The sequence below is a fragment of the Cucurbita pepo genome, chromosome LG11, assembly GCF_002806865.2.
Source record: "Cucurbita pepo subsp. pepo cultivar mu-cu-16 chromosome LG11, ASM280686v2, whole genome shotgun sequence".
In the NCBI taxonomy this organism is placed as follows: domain Eukaryota; kingdom Viridiplantae; phylum Streptophyta; class Magnoliopsida; order Cucurbitales; family Cucurbitaceae; genus Cucurbita; species Cucurbita pepo.
In genome coordinates, this window is record NC_036648.1 from 3,259,495 (window position 1) to 3,284,519 (window position 25,025).

General features: G+C 36.3%; 5 protein-coding genes across 12 annotated transcripts in view; 2 read left to right on the plus strand and 3 right to left on the minus strand.

The window, feature by feature from the left end:
- The window catches only part of LOC111805334 (probable E3 ubiquitin-protein ligase RHG1A), a 4,725-nt gene extending 1,894 nt beyond the window's left edge, over positions 1 to 2,831 (plus strand). The window contains exons 2-7 of one of the 2 annotated variants that reach the window (XM_023690365.1): positions 79 to 703; positions 776 to 1,287; positions 1,399 to 1,449; positions 1,529 to 1,627; positions 1,869 to 2,033; positions 2,416 to 2,831. In XM_023690365.1, the coding sequence (XP_023546133.1) occupies positions 106 to 703; positions 776 to 1,287; positions 1,399 to 1,449; positions 1,529 to 1,627; positions 1,869 to 2,033; positions 2,416 to 2,565 (1,575 nt within the window). In that variant the 5' untranslated portion in view covers positions 79 to 105 and the 3' untranslated portion in view covers positions 2,566 to 2,831. Of the gene's footprint in view, positions 1 to 78; positions 1,288 to 1,398; positions 1,450 to 1,528; positions 1,628 to 1,868; positions 2,034 to 2,415 lie in introns of both variants that reach the window. The other variant, XM_023690364.1, reaches the window with a different exon arrangement.
- A 170-nt stretch (positions 2,832 to 3,001) lies between these two features.
- LOC111805335 lies at positions 3,002 to 5,846 on the minus strand. The gene has a single exon (XM_023690366.1). It carries the CDS (start codon positions 4,890 to 4,892, stop codon positions 3,639 to 3,641), a length of 1,254 nt encoding a protein of 417 aa, XP_023546134.1. The 5' UTR covers positions 4,893 to 5,846; the 3' UTR covers positions 3,002 to 3,638.
- A 484-nt stretch (positions 5,847 to 6,330) lies between these two features.
- LOC111805418 lies at positions 6,331 to 14,579 on the plus strand. The gene is made up of 12 exons (XM_023690511.1): positions 6,331 to 6,472; positions 8,751 to 8,799; positions 8,920 to 8,968; positions 9,859 to 9,929; positions 10,067 to 10,125; positions 10,293 to 10,379; positions 10,835 to 10,892; positions 12,160 to 12,296; positions 12,390 to 12,446; positions 13,431 to 13,528; positions 13,873 to 14,096; positions 14,191 to 14,579. Exons 1-12 carry the CDS (start codon positions 6,398 to 6,400, stop codon positions 14,262 to 14,264), a joined length of 1,038 nt encoding a protein of 345 aa, XP_023546279.1. The 5' UTR covers positions 6,331 to 6,397; the 3' UTR covers positions 14,265 to 14,579.
- A 503-nt stretch (positions 14,580 to 15,082) lies between these two features.
- Positions 15,083 to 19,502, minus strand: LOC111805421 (plasma membrane ATPase 4-like). Of its 6 annotated transcripts, XR_002816669.1 has the most exons (5): positions 19,211 to 19,502; positions 16,484 to 16,535; positions 15,776 to 16,192; positions 15,624 to 15,656; positions 15,083 to 15,329 (listed from the first exon to the last, which is right to left on the minus strand). XR_002816669.1 is itself a non-coding variant. In XM_023690518.1 (4 exons), the coding sequence occupies exons 1-4, from the start codon at positions 19,265 to 19,267 to the stop codon at positions 15,318 to 15,320; spliced, it is 279 nt and encodes a 92-aa protein (XP_023546286.1). In that variant the 5' UTR covers positions 19,268 to 19,502; the 3' UTR covers positions 15,083 to 15,317. The 6 variants fall into 6 exon arrangements, 4 of the variants coding, with proteins under 4 accessions (XP_023546286.1, XP_023546284.1, XP_023546285.1 ...); XR_002816670.1 differs by lacking the exon at positions 16,484 to 16,535 and having other exon boundaries at positions 19,211 to 19,486; XM_023690518.1 differs by lacking the exon at positions 15,624 to 15,656 and having other exon boundaries at positions 16,035 to 16,192.
- Positions 19,503 to 20,778: 1,276 nt separating this feature from the next.
- On the minus strand, positions 20,779 to 24,581 carry LOC111805417 (COP9 signalosome complex subunit 5a-like). Of its 2 annotated transcripts, XR_002816668.1 has the most exons (7): positions 23,999 to 24,581; positions 23,338 to 23,619; positions 23,108 to 23,255; positions 22,915 to 22,997; positions 21,290 to 21,367; positions 21,019 to 21,180; positions 20,779 to 20,932 (listed from the first exon to the last, which is right to left on the minus strand). XR_002816668.1 is itself a non-coding variant. In XM_023690510.1 (6 exons), the coding sequence occupies exons 1-6, from the start codon at positions 24,413 to 24,415 to the stop codon at positions 21,091 to 21,093; spliced, it is 1,098 nt and encodes a 365-aa protein (XP_023546278.1). In that variant the 5' UTR covers positions 24,416 to 24,581; the 3' UTR covers positions 20,779 to 21,090. The 2 variants fall into 2 exon arrangements, 1 of the variants encoding a protein (XP_023546278.1); XM_023690510.1 differs by having other exon boundaries at positions 20,779 to 21,180.
- Positions 24,582 to 25,025: the final 444 nt, after the last annotated feature.

The following is a 25,025-nucleotide window of genomic DNA, read 5'->3' on the forward strand; positions in this document are numbered from 1 at the left end:
ACTTTGTTTCCTGAGTTGCCTGCTTGACTTCGTAATTTTTTTTTTTTCAACTTCTCACATTGGAGCTGGTTGTTGCAGTGTTGAAGCACCTGCAATTTATTGTAGATGGATGAATACCCTAGTAAAAGAGTTGCTAATGGATACACATCCAGAAGGGGACCCAGTGCAGTTATGAGAGATACTGCAAATAGCAGAGACCAAGATGGTAAATATTGTAGCCGAATTGGCTGCAGTGGCAGACTAAATTCCCCAAAGAGCACGCGGAGTAGCTATTCAGAGAAGCTTAAATCTCCATTGCAGTCTTTTCGAACCTCTTCAAGTGGCAAAGAAATAGCTGGAAGTTCCTCTCGAACTTACTATGCTGTTAGAGGTTCCAAGAAATCTGTAGCTGAAACTCAGAGAAAACGACCGACCCAGTTAGAAACAGACTCTTCAGAAACTAGTAGCACTCAGGATGATTCAGAGATTTCACAAGGCATCCCATCAAATGAAAGGATACGAAAAGGTCTTCATGTTAGTCTTAAAAGTTCCGATTCCACCGATGACACAGTGATGGAACCACGAAGCTCCAGTGTTGCTCCGAACACAAGAGGACGAAGGGATTTCAATCAAGGTTCTGGAATGCGTAATAAAGACACTCTGGCAAGTTCTTCTGTGTTGATGGGGTCTAAAAGTTCTCGCCCAACATCACGTGGTGGTGCAGGTAGGCATACCTTGAGAAATTTCAGATGTAATTCGATATCTGATGTCATCTCATCGGGTTGTTCTTCATCAGATCCAAATCTTAGTAAACTGAAGGATACAGCAAAGAAAAGGAATTCTGAAGCGGAAAGTAGCTCTACAAGAGGAAAGAAAATGAACGGATCATCTTCAGAAAGAAGGATTACTAGCTCTGGTTATGGCGTTTCTATATCTGGTTCAAGAGCAGCCAAAAATGGAACTTCTAACAGGGAAAATGGTATTGCATCAGTTCGGTCTAGGACATCAATTAATGGGACATCAAGAGCAAGATCACAAAGCAACAGACCCGACAGAAACAGTACATCTTTGCACGAGTCCCGGTCCATGATCTATCAGGAGTCGCAAGACCATCAACCTGAAAGCGCTGTTGATAATAATGCACATGAAGTCTCTACAGAGTTGATTTCAGATCACCCAATTTCTTACAGAAGGTCAGATAGTATGAATGAGAATATACTTAGTCATAGACCTGCTAGTCCTGCAGAAATCGGTTTGACTCGCTCTCTAACAACTCGAGATAGCTTTCGGCACTATGTTATTGCAGAGGTACATTTCCATATATTGCAATTTATTTTGTGAAGATCTATCAAAAGAATACTTCACTTTCTCGGTCTAGTACACGTCTCTAATTTAAAAAGGTGCATCTTGCTTTTCAAGGTATTGTTGGCGCTTGAAAGGATTGAACACGAAGAAGAGCTAACATATGAGGTAGACAGTGCCTGATGTTTTGTCTTGTTTGTTTTATTCATTCACTACAGTTTGAGCTAACATCTAATTTTGCCTGCAGCAAGCAACTCTTTTAGAGACCAACCTTTTCCTTAGTGGCTTAAACGTCTACGACCAGCATAGAGACATGAGGCTCGATATCGATAACATGTCATATGAGGTATGCTGTTTTCTTTAGAAATATTGTGTTGCTCCCTTTCAGATCAATTGTATCCAAATCTGTCTCATCTTTCCTGCCTTGTTGATGTTATAATGAATCATTTCTTCTCGTTACGCAAAAAATTCGTTCTAAGTTTCCTTCGGGGAGTTGTGTTTTAGCATATATACTACTACTCATAACCGTGCGTTGTGTTGGCTGTTCTTGTATTTGTACTTATCAACTATTTTGTGATGCTTGACAGGAATTACTCGCTCTAGAAGAGAGTATGGGAACTGTGAGTACAGCAGTTACTGAGGAAGCATTGTCACAATGCTTGAATAGAAGCATATATCAGTCTACACATGCAGAGGATACAATTGCCGGTGGCAGTGAGTACGAGGATGGCGTCAAATGCTGTATCTGCCAGGTCTGTTTACACTAGCTGCTTGTTCTGAACCTCTGGTTATACCATAAAGTTAGAAACCAAAAAGGGAAAATACCCACTAAACCAATAGGGAAAATAGCCACGAATCAACTATACCATTTCAAACAAGATGTCTTTCTTATAAGAGATATGTGTAGTTTAAGAGAAGATGAAGGAATAGGAACCTAAATAATAGGCAACCTCGGTGGTTGATAGGAACCTCGAACCTTTGTTGAAAGTGGCTAAAAGTTCAGAGGTCAAACATACAAGGACGAAAACCATATTCAAAACTACCCGAGTTTCTTGATCATTCACATTTTTTAATATGAAATCCACACTTCAAGCAGTTAAGTAACAAGGTGTTTCGACTTCTATTTAATTACAGGAGGAGTACTCAAATGGAGATGAAGTCGGGATGCTGCGATGCGAGCATACTTACCATGAAGGGTGTATACAACAGTGGCTGCAGCTGAAGAACTGGTGCCCCATATGCAAAGCATCTGTGGAGGAACCTGCTTCGGCTTTGCCTTCATAATTTGTTTGATTGAGTCCAACAGATAAAAGAAGAGGAGGAGGATTAATCTTCTCCCTTCACCCAAGATTTATTGTACATAGCAAATTTGTTCTATTTACACTTAATAAGCACAGGCCAGCCTTTGGCTTTAGAAGTCCAAACTCAGTCTAATCTGTGAATGAAATCTCTCCTCTTGTTCAACCGTCCTTTTCAATTCTCAGTACGTTCATTTACTGAACTTTCTAAATTGTTTTGAAAGGAGTAAGAACTAAGGCTGCTTTTCGCTCCTGGATTTCTATTCTAGTTTCATTTTCTTTGTATTTTCCCTGGATTTCTATACTAGTTTCTACCTAAATACCTGGATTGGAGTAAGAACAGTTGATAGAACCACTAAGAACTGGGAATATGAGACATGTGCAAAGAAGTTCTATTAGAAACAACCAAGGGAAAACAAAAGTTGAAGCAGAATCGAAGTGTGGCTGACTATTGCATTATAAATGTGGAACATTTTGGACACAGATCTTTAGAGAATGGAAATGCTATATCATTTTATAGCATCTGCATCTTTCTATCTAACAAAGAAAAAAAGAAGCATGAAATACAGAGGATACTATCTGCAGATTGTTGTCTGTTGATGAGTTATTCATATGAAATCAAATCAATTCTAAGATTTAAATACACAAATAGGAACACTAAGTTCTTGCACCAGTAATTACCTCTCACCAAGCTACGAACTGTGTATCTCTGCAAAATTTTGTATATTTCCTCGATGATCAAATTTACACGAAAAGCTTGAGATCCTTGAATCATGGCTGCAGCCTGTCGAGATGTGAAGCATCACTGATGGGGATTCTGACTGACAGCATCCAAGCTTAGTCACAGTTAAATGATTCTTAAGAACAAACGTCCGTTTGATGTTTGATCTGCTTGTCATACTTGCAAGCCAGAGATTTTATCAAGTTTTGAGCAATATGGGTACTCACAATTGAGAAGAGCTGAGAGGTCTTTGAGATCCATTCTCGACCCCACTGGACCGTGTGAACCGTGACAGGTGAGCCAAACCGATGTTGGGATAAACAGAAATATCAGTCTTTTCATTCCGTGAATGCACGCATACTAATTTTCTCCAGTAGCAGAGGCCAGTCTTCCCCAAGTTGCTTTGGGTTAAGCTCCATTGCTACCTTGAAGTCGAGCAACGATATCGAGCAGTGTAATCTGCGCTCGTGCACAACTTCTCCATTTCCATTGCTATGTAGCCTGTGTAATTGATTATTTGGCAACATGCCATTGATAACCTTCCCCTGAATTTGCTGGTTATGGGCAAGAGGCTTCTCAGGCTCAAATGCAGGCCATGCTCCAACCAAGTCAACGCAAGACCTGATTAGCTGCTTCAAATATACATCCAACACCTTGTTCAAAATATTAGCACAATCTGCAGAAACACTGCCTAGGCCCTGTACTGCAGCAATTTGTTCCATGCGTCGTCTTAACGACTCAGTATCCAACAAATGACCCATATCACTGAAGCTAAAATTGCCCCCACAATCCACAGGCCTTGTTTTGTGAGCCCCGCCGATACTAGCTGAGCAAAAAGGAATACCAAGAGGTGCAAGTAATCGACTCCGAAGTAAACTCGATCGATTTGACTGTCTCGCTTCTTCCCTGTCTTCAACCTTGGTTCCTTCAACCTGCATCTGTAGAACTTGCTTCCCTGATGGTCGCTGAACTCTAGCCTCAATGTTGTTTTCAGGTAGTTCATAAACTCCTTGCAGATGCTGCACTGGTCTCTGATAGTCACACGAAGTTGCATTGCCATTATCCAACATGATCCTACAGCTGCCATCTTCCTTGCATGCTGATTGAGGTGAGATACATTCAACCTTCAAGTTTGGCGCAAGTAGACTCGGCCTATCTTTGAGCTTGCGGTCGCGTATCCCAGACCTGCACTTTCTTGGGGACACAGGAAAACCTTCATTGGACCAAATGGGAATACCTTGAGTGGAAGTAGGAAAAACAGCTCCACCATCCTCATTCCCATCTTCTATGACAGGGGAAATTTTTGCAGCTTGCGTCGAAGTTTTCGGATAGCCTGCTGCAGGTATCGGTGGTGCAGCCTTAGCTTGACAAGCATTCTTCAAAATTGACTGTATCAATTGATTATGCAGCCAAAGATTCTCCCTCCCAAGTACACGACAACATAACTTATCAAACTCATTCTTACTCAGCTTTTGACTCAAGAACCTATTCAAGTAAAAGAAGTACCGTTTCGACCGATCAGTTCCGAGCTTCTTCACTATTTGAGATTTCAATTCACACAAGTCAATTCTCAAGCTCTGCTGAGGTTGCATTTCTCAGCAGACAGATTCACACACCCTTCACAAATCACTCAATTCCAGACACGGAGAGAAGCACAGTCACTATTCAAGTTCACCGAAACAAGAACAAGAAAAAACACACAAAATTTTCACTTCCACATATCAGTCAATGCAGGTTAACCTACAAGAGTCAGCATGATTTGAGCAAATTCCTAAAATTCATCCCCACCAGATCAAGTAAATCCCGAAATGGATTTCAACAGAATTGCAGCAATCATATTTCCAACTGATCATTTTCCTTTCCCAGCTACAAAGCACAGAATGCAACTCCGAATCGCAACTTCTCAAACCACAACCCTAGAAGTTAAACTCACTACATGGCTCACTAAATCCCGCCAAATTTTCAAACACCAAATCAAACCTATTACAAAACAATCGCAAATCAAAACCCTAACTTCGAAACAAACAAACTCGAGTTCAGAACACGGGAAAAAAAACTCAACAACTACCGAGAAACGCGTATTGAGTCCACAAACCAATACAAACACATCATTCCTTGAGCAAAATTCACAACCTCGGAAGTTCGAAACACGGAATTTCGCAGTCAAAGAAAGAGATCAGTGAGTTCCGCGAAGTTGAATAGTGTGAACAGAGCACAAATTGCAGAGATATTAAGCACATTGAATCTCGCCGACTAAGCTCAATAGCATTTGAACAACAACAGCATAGGGATTGCTTCAACTCTGACCTTCGACGAACTCGACAAATTGAAGAGAAATTGAAGCTGAGTGGCTCAGTTCGAATCTTCGGAGCTTCGAACTTTCGTTTGCTCTCTCTGTCCTTCAACCTCTCTCTCTCTCTCTCTCTCTCTCCTCTTTTCCTCTCTCTCTCTTATAATTTACTTTTTATTTTAATTTTTTTTTTCTGATTAATTTTCGAGGTCTGCTTCTCCATAGCTATCCATAATCTGCAATTTCCTCTTCCCCTTCTTCTTCTTCACTACCTCCTCAACAGCTTCCTTTATTTATTTATTTTAAATTATGTAATTAAAATTATATCATGAATTTTCCAATAATTTCGAAAATTACCCTTTTCATTTATTTTAGTAATAATATTTATATATAATATTATGATATAAAAAAAAATTAATGGATAGTTTTTATTTTTAAAAATAATTTATATTAAAAGATTAAAAACATTTTATTTTTAAAAAATTAATATAATTTTAATTAATTTAAAATAGAAAATGGTAAATTATTTTAAAATTAAATTGGTTGTATGTGGATGTTTGAATTTTCGTTTTTTCATATCGAAATTGTAATCTAAAAAAAACGGCGGGTATCCCGAAAAGCAAACGGCGGGTATCCCGAAAAGCAAACGGCGGGTATATTTCAAAGCCCTAATTTACGTGCCGGGAAAACCCGCCCAAAATTTGCTGCAGTTCACTGGGCGCCAAGTGCGAAGCTTCTTTTCTCTNTCTTTTTTTTTTTTTGTTTTTTTTTTTTGTTTTCGTCGCGATTTTGTTACGGATTTGAGGAATGGAGAGCGACATCGAAGAATCAATCAAGAAGAAAGTGAGAAGGAATCCACACGCTGGCGAATCTTCTCGCAAGGTATGTTTACGGCATCTGTGTTTATTATTTTGTTCATTTGATAACGAGATGACTCCGAAACTACGTCTATGAAGTAGACATTGAGAGATTAGGTTTTTGGATGGAATCTGGCGTTGCGAGAGTCTAATTCTTGTTGATTCTGATTTCTTCATGAGGCGGTAGGAATTAGGATTGGACGTTCAGTATGTGTTGTGGTGATTTATATGAGTTGGATACGGTTTGATGGTAAATATAGGATAATCTCTATGCTTATAGATTATTAAATGATTTCGTCGTTTTAGCTTTAGGATCAGGCTGCGATTTTCCAGGAGATGACAGTAATAAGTAATCTGCGAAAGTGTAGTCATCTTGCTTCTAGTAGTTAATTAGCTATGGTTTCTCAGCTTGTTTGTTAATTATTATCTTCAATTGCATTCTCGGCAATGTCCTTTTTGGCTCATTGTTTCTATGCTGTAGTTTGAAAAGGTTGAGCGGCAATAAATCGAAAGCATTTAAAATGTATATACATTAGTGGCTAAAACTCTAAGTCCATTTTTCACGATAATAACCTATAGTTGAACAATTAAAATTACCTTAAGGCATCATGAAAAACCACCAATTGAAACACGGTTAAAGGAATTCAAACTAATGACACTTAGTTTGCAGTGCCGTTTGTAGAGTTGTGGTTATTTGATCAGACAGTTGCAAATATTCTTCAGAATTAAAAAATGAAATGAGATACTAAGTCTTTAGGACTGGAACTGAAGCTTTTCTCTTAGAACTACCCTCCTGTTGTTGTAAATGTAAGTAGAGATCCATGCAGTCATTTTCACCTCTCAGGATCTTCAGAAGTGCCATTTAGAGCTCCATTTTTCTTGGTACTAATTTTTTGTCTAGGTACAATGCATACTGTTACATAATTGTTTTCTGGCTAATGAGAGCAAATGTGGCTATTTCTAGTGAATTAGTTATGCCGACATTAGAGCTAAGGACCACTAATATATTAATTTGGGTAATATATATGTGTTTAACATATGTCGGACTGCCCAATATTTGTGGGACATGTATTGGATTTTTTGTTAACTCAAAATAACTAGGTGCAAAGCTTTAATATGATAATACTTGTTTGACATGTATTAAACACTTATTAAGTCTAATAAGTAGACATATTTAGTATTATAGTGATATAGGACAACAATGATAAAATTTGAAGGCATAATACATCAAACCCACTTTTTAAGCATATAGTGCATAAACTTATTGTCTTTGAATTTCCTTCTAGTATGAAAATGAATTATACTTAAAAGAAAAATATTTAGTATCATTGCCATGCCCATGTCTTGGTGTCATGTTGTGTATGGGAATATCTATGCCTCTTTGCATTAGAGATTTGTGGATCAGTATTAAGAATACTAGTGCCATGCATCTTCCTTTTATTATTTATTGGTAATTAGGTGTTCAATTGTAGATGACAAGTGCTGAACTTACATGGAAGGAAAAACTGAAGAAAATTTGGTGTCATTGAGGAGTTGTGTTATGAGCATTTTTGTTGTTTATAGTTTTTTTTTTTTTTGGTTTTTAGGGGATTTCTGTAAGTCCACCGATAACAAGATTAAAGGCCTTGTGGAAGAAGGCTGCCATGCTTGTTCATTCAATCTTATGCCACAAAAAATTGGTTATAAGGGGAAGCACCCTAACCATTTAGAAGGGGGAGCAATATGCAACGTCAACAATTTTGCTGCTTTAAGCTTGTTCTTTTTCTTGGCTCTTGTTCTTGTTACTTTTTGTCAAGAGTGGAGACTAATCCATCTCAGATGCACTAACCTCACATTAGTATTGTCTTAGAGTTGTTGAGGCAACATGCACTTTGTTCTTTTTTTGTTCTTTTCTTACATCTATGTGTAAGTGAAGCCCATGGCTAACTTGAATTGCACATACTATGAAGGTTTTTGGCCAATATCTATATTGTGATCCGCTCATAACTCGTTGTTTGCTGTGTTGTTTAGTTGTATTATGAAAATGTTTGTCCTACTAAATATGTTTTAAATTTATATGGGTTGGGGCCATTCTTTTTATTTATGTCATCTATATATAGTTATTTTCTAATTCTTTATTGTCTTTTTATTATTATTATTTTTATTTTTTATGTTGGGTGCAAGTTCATTCTTCTTTTTGTGATATTTGGTTCTGAGTTTTGTTTCTCTTCTCTGCACCTTTTCATTTTTTCTTGACAGAGTAAATTTTTGTCATGGGTTGAATATTTCCTTGAATTATTTTAATGTCTCTTTCTCTGTGACAGAGTGGTCTGCAAGATGAAGATATTAGATTGGAGACTACACGAGCAAGATGTACTTTATTCTCTCCTGTTCTTTTCAAGTTTTTATTTACATAATTTTATTGTTTAATTAAGTAGCGAAGTTTCTAGTTTCTATAACTTAGTGCTACACTTATTAGTAGCTCTTTTGCAGTTTCAAATGTCCTCAAAAGGCACAGTGAATTGACAGAGCGTCTCTCCAGGTGGGCTATCTTCGAAGTAGTTATGGTTGCCTCAGCTTAATTGTGAATAGTTGAACAATGTGGGGGTTTATTTATTTATGATTATTTATTTTTAGGATTATTGAAATTTGGATGGAAATAACATAGCTAGACTTTGATATCTTCTTCCTTTTAATAAAAGCTTAGTGATGCTCCTTAGATTCTTTTCATGCTATCCCTCAACTTATGATATATTTATTGACTTGTAAATTGATGCATATGCTGCTTTTTGTGCTCCCTATTCAAATTTATCTTGTAAATATCCATTTTTTTTTTATTATCAAAAGTGTTTTTCCCTGTGAGTTCCTGTTCTTCCGTTTATGCTGGAGTCCCTTCTTTTTGTGGGTCTCCCTTTATTCCTTGTTCTTTCACTCTCTGTAATTTGGTTTCCATTAAAAGAAGAATCAAATGACTTATAAATAGGCATACTATGGAATATATATATATATGTATATATATTTGGAAAAATTAATGATTTTCAGCGTTTTTTGTTTCCTAAGAGTCCTGGTTTGGAGAAAATAATAGGCTGCACATGACTCATAAAATAAGATTTTTCTGCTAAAATTTGCAGCTTATGTACGTGCTATCTAGAACTCCTAGTATGTTGCTGTTTCATGCATGATGCATGCTTATAAACTATGTTAGTTGACATCAGTACTGGGGTCTGGGTATGTGAAAAGAAACGTGGGTTGTGGATAGGCCGATGAGATCAATATGTTTATCTGCGTATATTAGCTAGAGATCAACATGTCTATGAAGTCAGCCGTATTATGTTTACTCAGATTTATTTCACTCATATGGGTTATTATTTCGTGCTTTACACCATATAAGTAGTGATTTCTAAAATATTAATAATAAATACTTAACAATAGGGACTCTGACAAGATGATATTTGAGCGCTTACAAAAAGAATTTGAAGCTGCTAGAGCATCTCAGAATCAAGGTAATTTTTCTGTTTCGTTTTCCGAGATTGTCTTTACTTTCACTTGTTAATTTGGCATGGTATCAGATAAATAAGAGGAGTTAGATAGGATTAGGAAGTTAAGTGGCTTTTCACCCTCTTTTTTGTTTGTTGCGCAGAAATATATTTGGATGGTGAACAATGGAATGATGGACTTTTAGCAACAATAAGAGAGCGGGTATGACATCAAATCATGAAATTTTATTTTGATTTCTTTTTTCATATTTCACATTCATTTTAGAAAATTAAAAGGATGATTGACGCCCAAAGTTAGTCTATGCATATCCAATACATTGATTAATGTTGTAGATGATTAATGCTTATTGTACTGTCCTCCTTCATCAGGTTCATATGGAGGCAGAGAGAAAAGCCATGCCTGAGGATGCCGATATGTTGCCACTGGAAAAAATCACCTATAAAGTTGGAAATAAGGTACGTTTTCTTTGTCTATGCAGTTTTATGGTTCTTTCGAATTCCAAGATGTATGTGGGATTTGGGAATGTGAGAACTGTTGACTGAAAGGGTTCTTAAGAACTTTTCCTGGGCAAGTTCAGAGGGAACAATTCGATGTGAGAGTCCATTAGATTTAAGGCTTCTCTTTGGAGTTTAGTTTCCAACTTTTTTTCAAGCGTGGTTTATTTATTTTTAAATTAATTCCTGCAAGAGGAGTTTTTTTTTATAATCCTTGTGATTTTGTGGGTTGATACCTTGTCTCCGGTTATATTTTACTCCTTTGAGTTATTAATGAAAGTGTTTTCCTTTGTAAAACAATTATTTACTAAACGTGAATAGCTGTTCTAGATGATAGCATGCCATTGATGTACGGAAGAAATTATTTTCAGACGGTGCATTTAAATTTGAATATGAGCATGGTTTTGGTTGAACAGGTTATTTGCTGCTTGGAAGGTGCGAGGATTGGCATACAATATGAGACATCTTTCGCAGGTAATTTGATTCTTTCACGTAATTTTCTTTGATATTTAACTCGTGAAACAAAATAAAAATCTGTAATAGCCATTGGTTTTGATCCATGCTATGATTCTTTCAGCAAAAGAAAAAGAAAATGAATGTTGTGTATGAGTCTGATACTTGTATTAATTCTGAAATATGATGACATGGTTATTTTAGACCCCATGATCAGTAAGATTTTACTTAATCAACACAAGTATGCGCATACAGATTTTTGCAGACCTTTGCTTGTTTAAGTTGAATTAGTAGAACTCCAATTATAATTGAAAGCTACTGCATACGTCAATTTTCTGGGGTATAATCTTGACTCAGAATCTTTATGTGTTGAAAAAATGCTCATATTTAGTGTCCTGAATTCCACAGTTCAGAGGGTTTTTTATTCCAACAAATTTGTGTTTATATTAAACATGAGAGGTACCAACACACAGAGTCCCCTCTCAAAAACACAGTAGAACAATCCACATAATTGATAGTCCTGATAGTGTTGCTTTTTTTCCCTCCATTCTCCTGGTTTGCTCTCCTCTCTAGCGGGATGTAGATAGAGGGGGAGAGAGAGAGAGTGATATGGAGAGAGTCAGATAGAGAGTAAGATGAGGGGAGAGAGGCAAAAAGAGAGTGAGAGTGTGAGATGGAATGAACTAAGAGATGGAGAGGTAGGAAAAATGGAAGAGAGAGGGAGACATATATTAGAAGTTTGAGGGGGTGAAAGCCTTACAACAATCATATTATTATATATAAACTAATTAATTACTGAAGCATTGAGGCGCTGTGCTTCAGCACTTCATCAAGTGTGTTCCATATAAAAGGGTCCTTGCCTATTCAAGGGGAGGCACCCTGGAGGCTTAGATGAAAAGTGGTTCTCGATGAGAGCTTTTGTGGGCCACTTTCATTTTTGTATGTTGTTTAGAAACTTGAACCTAATGCTACAGTAAATATTGTGGTTCATATTTTGGGTGTGCTCCTCTAACTTCATGCTTTCATGTAGCTACGGAACTTGAATTTTATGTGAGCGAGTATATGTATCATGCGTGCTAGTATGTGGGCTTGAATTGCACAGAACTCCTATTACATTTTTTTCTTGTTGTAGGGAAATTTGAATTTTATGTATGGTAAATATTTTGACCATTGAACTGCTTAATGCTATTGATTTTTACTTTGGTGGTATGATCATTCATTATGTTATTCACGATTGTAAAATATTTTTTGCCTTGTGAGTAAAATGATCTAGTTGAATAATTTGCAGGTGAGCCCTGTGAACTTTACCATTGCGTGCTTGAAAGCAAGTCATTTCTTGAAAAGATGACTGTCCTAGAGCACACAATTCCGTTCTTTCTGCCAGTACGAGAATCTGAGAACGATCTTCTCTCCTCTAATGCAATGGTAGAGTTGGTTGCCTGGATTTGCTTTGATGATTTGAGACTAGTGCAAATAAATTGATTTTGACACGTCATCTCTGATGGTTTGATCCTGCAGAAATTTATTGATTATATTGGAGAACTTTTGCAGGCCTATGTGGATAGAAGGGAACAGGTAAGAAATAAGAAAATTATCTTTCCACAATGACTTGAGATTTTTAAACTTAGCATACTGTTGCCTACGCATAGCAGACTCCTGTGCATGTTCATGTGAAGATAGCGTTAAAGTAGAATTATTATCCCAGTAATTGGTTTACCATTTAGTATGAGAAGGTCAAAATCATCACACATGGACAAACATTACTAGAAAAATTAGAATTTTCTAGGATGCTTTTAACCTTTTCTTGGCAAATAGAAATGTTGGCATTACCTGATCTGTTGGTTATGCTTTAGTACACCAACTTCTTTCGGTTATGATTGTAGGAGAGAATTTTATGTTGTCGTGCACAACCTATAAGAACTCGTACTTAAGAGTTCTTAATTGTATAGCTACGAAAAAAGAAAAAAAAAAAAAAAAGCTTGAATGGAAGCAAGCTTTCCAGCTTGCCACTAATTGAAAAAGAAAGTCTAAATCTTGGGGCTTCTTCGACTTGAATTTGTTCTTTGGTCTGGTACTATTATTATCATTATTTGATGAGCATTTGGTATGAATAAAATTAAAATAAAAAATGGAGGAAAAAACACTCCTCACTTGCGTAAAGACTTACAAAAGACACCGCCACCAATGATTTTTATACCAATATCAATCATTTTGCGAAATTCAAAGTTCATGTCTACTGAGTTCGAGATTGATACCTCCTGAAGCACCTTTAACCGGCAGGACCAGAATTGAGATAGAAGCAGAAACCACATGAAAGAGGAAAATCTTGATATCCTCGATTTATTCTGAAATTGCGTACAACTTTATTTTTATGTAATGCATAAAACTTGGGAAGTTACTGGAAAAGATGATGAATTTGTAGAATGGTGAACCATCCTTGTGTTTTCTTGTGGTCTCTGGTTTTCAGTTTTGTTCTTGCTTGAAATTATGTTTTATTGTAGGTTGCATCTTCTGTACTCACAAGGAGAAGTTTTACATTTGTGTTCATAAATCTTTCAGGTTCGGCTTATCAAGGAGTTGTATGGAAACCAGATCAGAGAGTTGTATCATAGCCTTCCATTCCATATGATTGAATTTGTGCTCGATGATTCTGACTGGTTAGTGCACTTAACTCAGTTTGATAGATTGAGTTTAACTCTCTTTATCTTCGGCTATACACCATAAACCGTTTTCCTATAAATGTTTTAAAGAAAATGTAAACTGAAATTCTCAATACATTTACTTAGGCTCTGATAGTTAAATTTACGAAAAGGAGATTATTCTTAGTCAAATTCAAAAGATGAAAACATATTTTCTGAAAACTATTTTTTTTTTTCAAAATTTTTCTGGGATTGTGATGATGTCTTTTATATATATAACTATGATTATTTTAAAATCAAAGTGGTTATCTAACTGGACCTTAACATCTAGTTTAACTTAAGACTTTTGTGTTTGTTTCCAGCACGGTGACTGTGAGTCTGAGGTATGCTGATCTTATCTCTGTGCTGCCGACTAAAATAAGTGTGCTTGCATGGCCAATGCCTCAGATGAAGAAAAATACCGCAAATTCATCATCATCAACCCTGAGCATCAAAAAGGAAAATGGAGGAGGAACTGTAAGTCATCCTATTCCAGCTCGTCTATCATACGCAGAGGATGCTTTACGAACCATGAGCTTACCAGAAGGTTTGGAAAATTCTTCATTACACAATTATTTTCAATTTAAATTAGCCACCCAGTTACCGTAACATATTATTGATATATCACTTTCCCATATCAGCATATGCGGAGATTGTGTTGAATTTGCCCCAAGCTATACAACAGATGTTTCCGCCAAAACCTCAATCATCATAATAGTATTTCAGCAACTCCTGGAGATTTGCGGAACTGTACAAAGTTACATCAGAGGTACGATCGTAGATTAGTGGCGTTATTGTGTGACTGATTAGGATTTTATTGGTAGAAATCCATCCCAGCTCTTAGAGTGAGTATTCAGGAATTTGGTAAGGACATGAAAATCACAAATTGAAGTAGTAGGCTCATAACTAAATGATTCTTTTCTTTTGTCGATGGCATCCAGATGTATAGAGCAAAGAATACATTTAAGGTTTGCATTATTGTATGTCGTAGTTTTATTGTATTATATCCAACTTTACTCATCTTAACCTTTCGCTTCACTGCATCCTCCCTCGCCTTTTATCGATTCATTTCCCCAGAAGATAAAACAGCTTAATTGAATTGAGTCTTTTATAGGAGAGTAAATGAATTAGCAATTTTACCGAGTGAAATAGTGAAATCAGTTTTATGTCAGACATCATAAATCAAATAAGTCACCCTATTCGGTAATAGAAACGAGGGTATTTAGGGACATTATTAATTTTGTATTTAGGGACATTATTAATTTTGTATTTAGGGACATTATTACTGAAATTAAGTGAGATTTTTGTAGTAGTAACTAGTTTTTCCCTTGAACATGTTCATGGAAGAATTGCTATCACTCAAAAAGTTTCTTTCTTAATTATTTAGATAAGTTAAAAACAAAAGTTCAAATATTTTTTTAAAGAACAGTAAAAACCTTAATAAGAAAATTGAGAGAAAACGAGCATAAAATCTAAAAATAACAACAAAATGTAAAATAAAAGAAATAAAAATGAAGGTAAATGTGCCATGGGTAGAGAGAAAATGCAAAGAGAGAAAATGCAAATACTGACCATGCAACCTCAGCAGCACGGCGCTTGGCTGTCTCTGCGATCTCTGAAAGCTCCATATGATTACTTTTCTCATGAAAGAGATTGGAGTTTTCAGGTGGTTGTAGACCATGTAGACTCCTCTGTGTTTCTGCCCATTGTGCTTCTCTCTAGACGTAATATATGAGATGAAGTTCCATTCCTGTGAATTTACCGTCATTCAGAATGATGCCTACATTATTCAAACCATGAAGGGAGCAAAGTCAAACTTCCAAATCAAGTCAAGCTGCAATATTGAAAGATTGTGGGAAGAAAGAGTGTTAGGAATCACGGATCTCCACAATTATATGATATTTTGGAGCATAATCTCTCATGACTTTGCTTTCGGTTTCCCCAAAAGATGTCATACTAATGGAGATGTATTTTTTGCTTATAAACCCATGATCATTCCCTAAATTAACCAAGGTGAAACTCCCTCCCAACAATGCTCAACAAATAGAACGCTACATATTTTACAATCACTTACCACTGTACGAATGGTAATTGAAACTGCATAAATCTGCCGAAGATGAAAAATAATTAAATCACTGTGCAATGATCAAGGCAGACTATTGATGTCAAAACATAAATAAACCTAAATCGAAAAAAGAACTTGGGAAAAAAAAGAACTGAACAAACCGTGAAATTCTTCATTCCCTCGAAAATAGCATTGAGGATTGTTGAGAGTGAGTCCCAGGTTGGCTATGGGCTAATTTAGGGAATGATCATGGGTTTATAAGTAAAAAATATGTGTATGAGACCTTTTGGGAAAGCCCAAAAGCAAAGCCATGAGAGCTTATCATACTATGGTGGAGATCCGTGATTCCTAACCAATTCCTAACCAATAGCCTATTGGTGAGTACCGCACTAACAATTACACTCAATCCTGGTTCTGTACCGACAATATCCGAAGCAATCTGGCTGCATCAGTAGCATCAGGAACAGCCATTCCGATATCTGCCTTCTTTAAAGAAGGTGCATCATTAACACCATTCCCTGTCATTGCACACATATGCTTCCTTTCCTTCAGCCCTTCCACGAATTCACATTTGTGTTCTGCACAATGCAAAAGAGAGCATCAAGAAAACATAACACTTTCGCTTCAACAAATTTGATAGAAAATGGGATTAGTCTGTATAATTATATTGGTCGATCAAACTCTTATGATTGCACCAGAAAATTCACTTCTAAAGGTTAAATTTCAAATTCTATCCCTATGGTTTGGAGAAAGTTGGAATTTAACCCGCATCAACATGAATCTATCTATCATGCCAATGCATTCAGTTATAGAAGTAAGAACATGAACGCAAAGTTGAAGCCGGTGGGCTCCTTCCTCCGATGTCAGACCTTCTCGTGTACATTTCAACTGTTCAAACACTTCCTCTATTGGAATACGTTCCTGCAGATAACAACATATGCCACTTAACATTTAATACCATTGAACCACTCTAATGAATTCAAGCGAACAAAACTTGATAACTAGACTGTTAATAGTGAGGCTGAGAGGTACTTAACAAGGTTGTACTAATATAGTTTTCTTTATACTATGAGTCTGATAAATACTTTAAGAATACTGTGAAAACAAGCCATGCACACAGGCCACTGCTTCGTATAAACTTTATCAGTCTTGAAAGCCTTCATTGCTCGTGTTTGGGCTTGCATGTCATCTCGCACAGGCTTTAACCATTTGGCGATAAACATATATAGTTCACAAACTCCTTCTCATCCAGCCCATATTATCATACCGTCCATTGCGAAACCCCATTGAGATATTAACAATATCAATAACAAAAGAGGCTAGCTTCAACTTAGTAGGCCACTGGTCGATTCCAATATCTTTGACTGAGTTCGAGAATTGGGCCTTTTGCTAGAAGTACACACACATATATGGTGGGTAATAATTAAAGAGGAATAAATCTTAAGGCACATTGTTTATCTAACGGAACAATGAACACTAGAAGAAAGCAACCGCCGTATAAAAGCCCCTCACACTTCGTGCTTAAAGAAAATGGATTGAAATGCCAAATTTCCTTATCTAGGTTACGTAATAAAAAATATTCCTAAACTACTTGTAACAAAGATTTCAAAACTATATTCGAAGCAAAAACCTGTTTGAATATATTATCAAAATTAAGACTTCAAGTGATTATTCCAAGTGGTACAACCGAGACCTAGATTGAAAATGCAGATTCAAATATTCATTCTACATTAAACATAATTCTAAAATAATGGACCATTTTGGATAAATATATTTTTTAATTTAAACAAAGAAATACACACTTAGTCACCACTTAGTCACGTGACAATCAAAGCCACCATTGACAAGTGAAAAGATAAGATCCAACTAGTGGCAAGTGAACTTGCATGCGAAAAATCGTTTCTATTATTACAACTTCAATTGCGGTCCTTGACGAGTTAAGACGTGTAATTGACTAAGAGGTTAAATTTACTACCCTCTAAAAAGGGGACAAAAAAAATCCTCCACATCCGAAAACATCCTAAAAGTTCTCAAGTTAGCTATAACTTCAANAAAAGAAAAAGAAAAACACACAAGAGTTTGAAGTAAACTAGTTTAAAAAAAAATGAAAGAAGAACAATAATTCATGAAAATCGCTATAGGTTTCACATGAGAAGTCCTGAATCCAAATTTGTTCTCTTAGCCACATTCTATAAAAGGAATACGAAGCCTTTCACATTAAGAATTATAAAAACAATAGCAACAAAAAAGATAACCATCTTATGCCATTTTTTGTGGAATTCAGGCATGCCAAAAACACACAAGCATGAATATAGTTAAAGTGACATGGTCCATTTAGAGGTAAAAAGTTGAAATCTCTCGTCTACTGAAAAAAAAAAAAAAAAAAATCATATAGAAGCCTAGAGGGCTGTTCATGACTCCCTCGTGTCCACAATAAACTGGCCCCTCCGTCAAAACTTTCGGATGCTTTATACAGTTTCTATTACGCCCGCCATATCGCCGGCGAAATTACGGCGTAAGAAGATCCGACGTGTCAAAGGGAATTCCGATTTCTCTGTTCTAGGTTTCTTTTCCAAAAATCAAACTCCAAATTTTTTTGACAATGTTGCTAGGGTTCTTCGGAATTGCAGAAAAGGGTTGACCTTCATTGAGGAATATATTTAATTTTTAATACAAAAGTAAAATCCTTCTAGATTTCTTTTAATTCAACAATATTTAATATTTATAATACATCAGAAAACAATATTCTGACTTTTCCTGCTTTAAAAAGTAATGTTACGTACCAATAAGGAAGAACATGAAAACAAAACAATCACTTGTTTAAATTTATTCCATATACTATCTATCTTTTTCCTAGATAACAAAAATAATAATTTAGCTCTCATCTTATAATCGTTTAGTTNTTTTTTTTTTTTTTTTTTTTTTTTTTTTTTTTTTTTTTTTTTTTTTTTAATTTGAGTTCGTTTCTTTTCTAAAAAACTAAATATTTGAATCTCATTAGCCAATTTTAAAAATAAAAACAAGTTATGTCTTAAAAAACGGAGTAAATTCTTCGAAAATACTCTTAAAATGAGATAAGAGGACAAAAAATCAATAAAATAAATAAATATAAATTCGTAATTTTAAAAAATAAAAAAGTTAGGGAGATAGTTAAAAGAGAAGTTAGCAAAATATTCAAAATCTGTAAAATTACTCGAGAAATTAAAAATAATTGCAGTCTGCACCCTACATTGTGAAAAATGTCGTTCTCCGCCTAATGTTTAACGCCAAATTTTCAGTCGTATAAAGAAAGCAACCGATCCAGTTAAGAGAGCTATTACAAACAAACATCGGAATCGATAATTCAACTCCGCTGCAACGAGAATACAATTATCGATCGAATCAACGAAAGCAAGTAATCGCACAGACAAATCACAATCAACTAGTAAATCTTCTCCGCCAGTTAAACAACAACATTCACAGAGAGAATAATCCGAACTCATTCGTCGGCGATTCTAACTAATTTTCTCGACAGCCAAACACAAAGCGCAGAAAAAATAGCAGGCGATCTCAATGAAGAAACTAGAAGAAAAAAATTTAGCGTTTATAATACGTACCAGATCAACGGCCTCGCTTTTAATCTCCTCAAGAGTGATGGCATTATCACCGCCCATTCTCGAAGTGCAAGCTGCTCGATGGCAACGCGAGAGCTCGAGATAGGAAATGAAGAATTAGAAGTCCGATGAGGAAAGTATATTTAGAAATACGAGAAGTCCACGAGATTCATTGAAGAATCGTCACGATCGCCATTGGAGAAGAGGAAAGAAAAAAGAAGAGGAGGACGATACGGAAAGGTAAGAAATGGAGGGTTCACGTATGTACGATTGTGGGATATCAGTTCATTAGGGCAGAGAAGAAAGTCCCCTGAAATCTGTAACCACTTTTATAGTAGGCGTCCGACCCTACACTAGTGGGGCCCACGTACCAACGTTTTTCTCATTGCCTCCGGTCGAGTTAGCATGCTACACGCTCCTCTTATTCAATTGAGGTACACGCGTCTATTATTTTTTAAATATATATATATTATCTCACAAAAAAATTGTTTTTAGTTTAATAATTGTGAAGCTAGAATATTAAATATTAATTTTTAAGATGATAAATATTATACTATTCACTAATTTATATTGGAATTAATCAAAATAATTAATTAAGACATTATACATTCCTATTAAATACAAATTCTGATAACTCAATAAATTATCAAATCCAAAAGAATAAAGTAGTTGATAATAAAATAAAAAGAAATGAAAAAAAATAGTTATTTTTTGTAAGTTCAAAATTAAATAAATATTTTTAAAATATGGCGATCAAAATAAAATAATTCTAAAAAAGTTGAGAAATTTAACCCAACTTAGTACAGATGTGAAACAAAAATAACAAATTTATACTATGGAGCGTGACTTACACGCTCCCTATGGTGCACGGTGGGTGGAACGATTCAAAAACCAAAACCAAGAAAAAGAGAAGAACAAAACACTGAACTAAAAAAACTGCAATTTCTACCACCCTTATAACCGCCCATAAGCTTAAAACGCTGTCGTCTACAAAGCAGGCAACATTGACCCTAATTAAAAATTGAAATAAAAATAAAACTTCTAATTTCTTTTATTTTACTTTAGTTTAAATTTCTATGTTCTATCATTTAGAATAATTAGACTTGATTTTTTGAATAAACTAAACGTAATTTTAGGGTGTACATCCAACTCGACAACTCGGACCAACTCAACCCAACCCAAATTAACCCAAATTACAGATAAACTAAATGTAATTTTAGGATATACACTCAACCCGACAACTCGGACCAACCCAACCCAACCCAACCCAAATTATAGGGGTTAGGTTGGGTTAGATTAGTATTTTGGGTTGAATTAGGTTATTGTTCTTGAACCCGAATTGACTTGGTTCCGTTTCAAGTTCATAGAACAACGACCTTGGATTGACCCCAACCAAACAAAAAGCACGTAGAGGTGCTTGAGTCATCAACCTAATCAAAATTTCGAGTTGGTCTAAAAAAATTTCAAACCGAACCCAATCCAGTGTACACCCCAACCGAGTGTGGCACTTGTCAATAAGAAAACTTCCTACAATGTTATTCTTACGTTAATGACAAGAAAATAACAACACCTAGGGGGCCCAATACTTTTGCACTATGGTTATATATTTCAATACGGGATTTGCCTGGTCTATGATTAACAAATGACAAAGTACACTAAAAAGCATTCCGTTAAAAGCTATTAAGCAAGGCAGCCCCTACGAACATTCCCAGTACTCGGAAATTGCTGCACAAAGGGCGCAGTATCCATTATACTACCAAATAAACCCTGCCAAAGAACACAAGAATCTGCACCTTTCTCTAACCAAATACCTGGCATACGTAAACATGGAGCACAGGGTGTTAAGATTTCATCAGCTCCTGGACTTACAAAAGCTGGGTCCATCAGCTTTCCACCATCGGTTCCGGACCAGATGGCTCGGGCCGAGATTTGTTGGATTGTCTCACTGAGTTGAAGAGGATGTCCTTGATGACCTAAGTAGGAAAAAGTACAAAAGCTGCGGTTAGGAAATAATGTACAGCTTTGAGATGTTCTTCTGCAAAATGAACGTGGCGATTAAGAACAGCGAGTAGCTCAAGTCACCTGTGACATCAAACCGTGAACCTGCTCCACCGTTATCTTTGCACTGTCACGCGTGATCTTAGCAAGTTGGGAGTCTTCCTGCAATTGGAGGATGAAATTACAAATAATAATGCTTGTAAATTTGAACAACATTTGGGTTTCAAAATGATAAATTGTGTAGAGCAAGTATAACACTTAGAGAGGGAGTGTTTGTGTATTGCCATTAAAGATAAACTAAATTCATTCATTAGGAAGCAATTAAAGCTCTATCATGACTTGGATACGCACCTAGACAGACGCCCATCAATAATTAAGATCCATGATCATAAACCGATAGGTTCCACTTTATATAATAAATCGACAATGTGCAAAATCATGTAAAATAAAAGGCAACTACGTATGCAGAGACATCAAGTAACAAATTTAAAGAAATACGATCTCTTTATTTTAAATATTTTATGAGAGCTAAATACAAAAGGAGAGAATTTCTGTTAACCACATACAAGAAGAACATATCAAAGTGAAATTGACACTGCCAAAACAAGACACATGGATATGCTTGCATCACCAAGAAAAACTTTGTTAATCGAAATCTTTGTATCAGACCTAAAAAGAAACAAAACAACAATTTCCTCTCTTGGTAGATTATTTTGTTTGGTTCCAGTTTTTTTTTTTCATTTCCTATTCGTGGCCTCCTTTTTTATATTTTCGTTCTTCATGGAGGCTGGTTTCTAGAATGTGTGCGTGCGTGTGTAAAGAATAGAATTGATTCTTGCAACAGTTAGGATATCAATTGGTTATGCCTACGTGGCCAACCTCAACCTAGTATAACTGTTTAAGGTGACAATAGAAATAGCCCAGCAGTGATGAGTGCATCTATCTAAGGGAATAATATCTAAAAAGTGAAATGAAACGTTAAGAGATCCAATATGGACACTTTACTTATGCCGTGTCCAACAACGTTACTTATGATCAGAAACAAGGTAAAAGGAAGGTTAGAGAGCTTCCTATATCTCCCAATCCTCAATAAGAATACCCAAAATGAAGCAAGAAGATGCCCTACTCAGCATGACGGAAAGCTAAATAACCAACCTCTCCAGCCCAATCTAACTACCAGAAAACCATGGACCCACTATACGTACATGCTTTTTTTCTTACACGCTCACCCTTTCCTTCCCTTCCTACCACAAACTTTTACAATCGGGGGCCTATCAAATTGTTCATCTCCCCACCCTCAGTGTGAGATCCCATAGCGATTGGAGAGAGGAACGAGTGCCAGCGATGACACTAAGCCCTGAAGGAGGGTGAATTGTGAGATCCCACATCGTTTGGGGAGGAGAACAAAATACTCTTTATAAGGGTGTGGAAACCTCTCTCTAGCAGACACATTTTAAAAACCTTGAGGGAAAGCCCAAAAAGAACAATATCTACTAGCGATGGGCTTGAGCTGTTACACTCAGTTTTTGTAAGATGTGGTTTATAGCCTACAAGATTAGGTAAAAAATATGTATAGTTTATCTGCAGTACAAATTATTTAATAACAGATCATCTTTTATAACTTTAACAATTAATGTATATGAGAGCTGTGTATGCTCGAACAAATATATATAAGAATAAAGAATAAGAGGAATGACACGAAAAAGTACCTCCTTCTTCCTCTGAGCAGGAGCTATTAATGGCCCAAAGCGGGAGTGAGCTAACTGGTTCTCCACCTGCTCAAGTTTTTCAGCTGCAAAGCACAAAAGAAACCACTACAAAGAATCATATAAAACCCAGATCACACCTGATGATTTAAGTCGGAATAGTAAACAGAATGCATAGTAATGAAGACAAGAATACCTAAATCTGATATTTGCCCAGCAACATAATCTCCATTGCCCAAGAGAGGAGAAGAAGACAAAGTATTAACCCAGTACTTGTTCCAAAGCAAATCCAAGAGATGGCAGTCGAGTGAAGATTTGAAATAAGTGATATCAAGCGCATAATACTGCAATAACATGTAGAAATTAAGAAAAGTGTGTACAACGGCAAATAAACAACAGAAATCTAAGAAGATCAAGTGATGAAACCTGTTTACAGTGCACACCGAAGTCTTCTATCTTATTCAATGGAATGGTTTGATACTCAGAAACAGGCTCATCTGGTGGCTTATATCCTTCAGGGTAGGTCCTGAAAGCCCCAATCTCAACTTTTCCAGCCGAAACAGTTCTGGTTGGATCAATTACAACAGCCAGAAATGGCTCCTGAAATGTCTGGTTTAAAATTTGCGTGGAAACATCAATGCCCGAAAGCCAGCATCCATAACCTGGATGAGAGTGGTACCATCCTACAACGTTTTCCAACCTGCCCGCCTAAATCATAAGATAGTCTTTAAGATAATCGTAATGCATAACTCACGAAACTTGTATAGGTTTAACAGATCGACAGCATCACTCAACTACTACATATGTTGGAAATTTATCGTTTATGAAAAAACTCGATAAATTCAAAACCCGGGAGCACTGGATCTATGATATGATCTTTAACAAACATAGGTATAAACGAAAAAATACACTCGACTACACTATACTCCTCCAATACAGCCCTCGACGGTACCAAATAAACCAAAATTCCATACGTAACGGACGTTTGTATATGAATCTTGTCGAACCAAAACATAGAAATATATTTTCACCTAATAGGAAAGAGAACGATCAGAAATGAAAAATTCAAAGAGAATATAAGAAACACCTGTTTATTCGTCTGAGAATAATCGACCATATACTCGTACGCATCAGCCTGAGCATTAACCCTAGTCTCAGTACCTTCGACCGGCAAAGCAAAGGCATCCATGACTATAATAGCGTCACCATCAGTCTTTCCCTGCATAAGTCCCATGACCTCTATAGTTCCACCGGAGCGTGCATGAACCACCATTTTAAGAAGCGCGAGGGCAGAGATCTTCACACGCTTGAAATAATGAGGATCATTTTCCCACGGCTTTTCCTGCTGGAACTTGGCCTGTGCCGCCTCATCATAGTAGAATATCGCATCGGAGGAAGAATCTGAAGCTTTGGAGGTGGTCGGAGGAGTATCAACGTTGATGATATTGTTCTCAAGCTCCCAAGTTTTCTGAGCAATTTGTGAGGATGACGGAAACGGCTCCATTCGTCTCGAATTGGAAAACGAACAAGAAGAACAAAATTTCTCCCAATTTTCTTCTGAATTCAGATTCTTCGATAATTTTCAGGATCCTGCGAAGGAAATCGGGGTTTCATCAATGGCAGTGTTGAAGGAGAAGCGAGTGGAGAATCCCCAATCTATAGTATCAACAGAAAATTGGATTCTTTCTTCGCACTACAAAAAACAAAGAACTTAAATGGAAATGGCCCATAAGATTTGGGCTCAACCCAGATAGTTATTGGGCCGATAATAGGCCGGCCCATCTTTAGCCTCTAATAAGCCCATATTAAAAAAGCCCAATACATACATACATACATACATACATAATTTATGTAATTTCATATTATTTATTTTTGTCTCTATATTTTTTATATATTTTAGTTCCGATAATTTCAAAATATTTATTTTAATTATATATTTAAATAAGTGATCGATTCTCCCGATAAAGTAATGATAAAGCAGGGTCGACTAGCCGACCATACCTTAGAAGATTTTGACTCATGAGATGTCTTTTTTGAGTCGTGTCGAGCAAACAGCCGAGCTCGAGACTTGGTTGACTTTGGGCTCGAGTCACTCTTACTTCAAGCATTTTCTT

Coding starts and splice junctions, on each gene's coding strand:
- LOC111805335 (XM_023690366.1), bottom strand. CDS start 4,892: ATGCAACCTCAGCAGAGCTTGAGAATTGACTTGTGTGAATTGAAATCT.
- LOC111805418 (XM_023690511.1), top strand. CDS start 6,398: ATGGAGAGCGACATCGAAGAATCAATCAAGAAGAAAGTGAGAAGGAAT. Junction 8,800..8,919: donor GGAGACTACACGAGCAAGAT/GTACTTTATTCT, acceptor GCTCTTTTGCAG/TTTCAAATGTCCTCAAAAGG. Junction 13,529..13,872: donor GTGCTCGATGATTCTGACTG/GTTAGTGCACTT, acceptor GTTTGTTTCCAG/CACGGTGACTGTGAGTCTGA.
- LOC111805421 (XM_023690516.1), bottom strand. CDS start 19,267: ATGGGCGGTGATAATGCCATCACTCTTGAGGAGATTAAAAGCGAGGCC. Junction 16,536..19,210: donor AAAGCGAGGCCGTTGATCTG/GTACGTATTATA, acceptor TGTTATCTGCAG/GAACGTATTCCAATAGAGGA. Junction 16,193..16,483: donor GTTGAAATGTACACGAGAAG/GTCTGACATCGG, acceptor TGCATTGTGCAG/AACACAAATGTGAATTCGTG.
- LOC111805417 (XM_023690510.1), bottom strand. CDS start 24,415: ATGGAGCCGTTTCCGTCATCCTCACAAATTGCTCAGAAAACTTGGGAG. Junction 22,998..23,107: donor TGGGCAAATATCAGATTTAG/GTATTCTTGTCT, acceptor TGTGCTTTGCAG/CTGAAAAACTTGAGCAGGTG. Junction 21,181..21,289: donor TTCACGGTTTGATGTCACAG/GTGACTTGAGCT, acceptor TTTCCTACTTAG/GTCATCAAGGACATCCTCTT.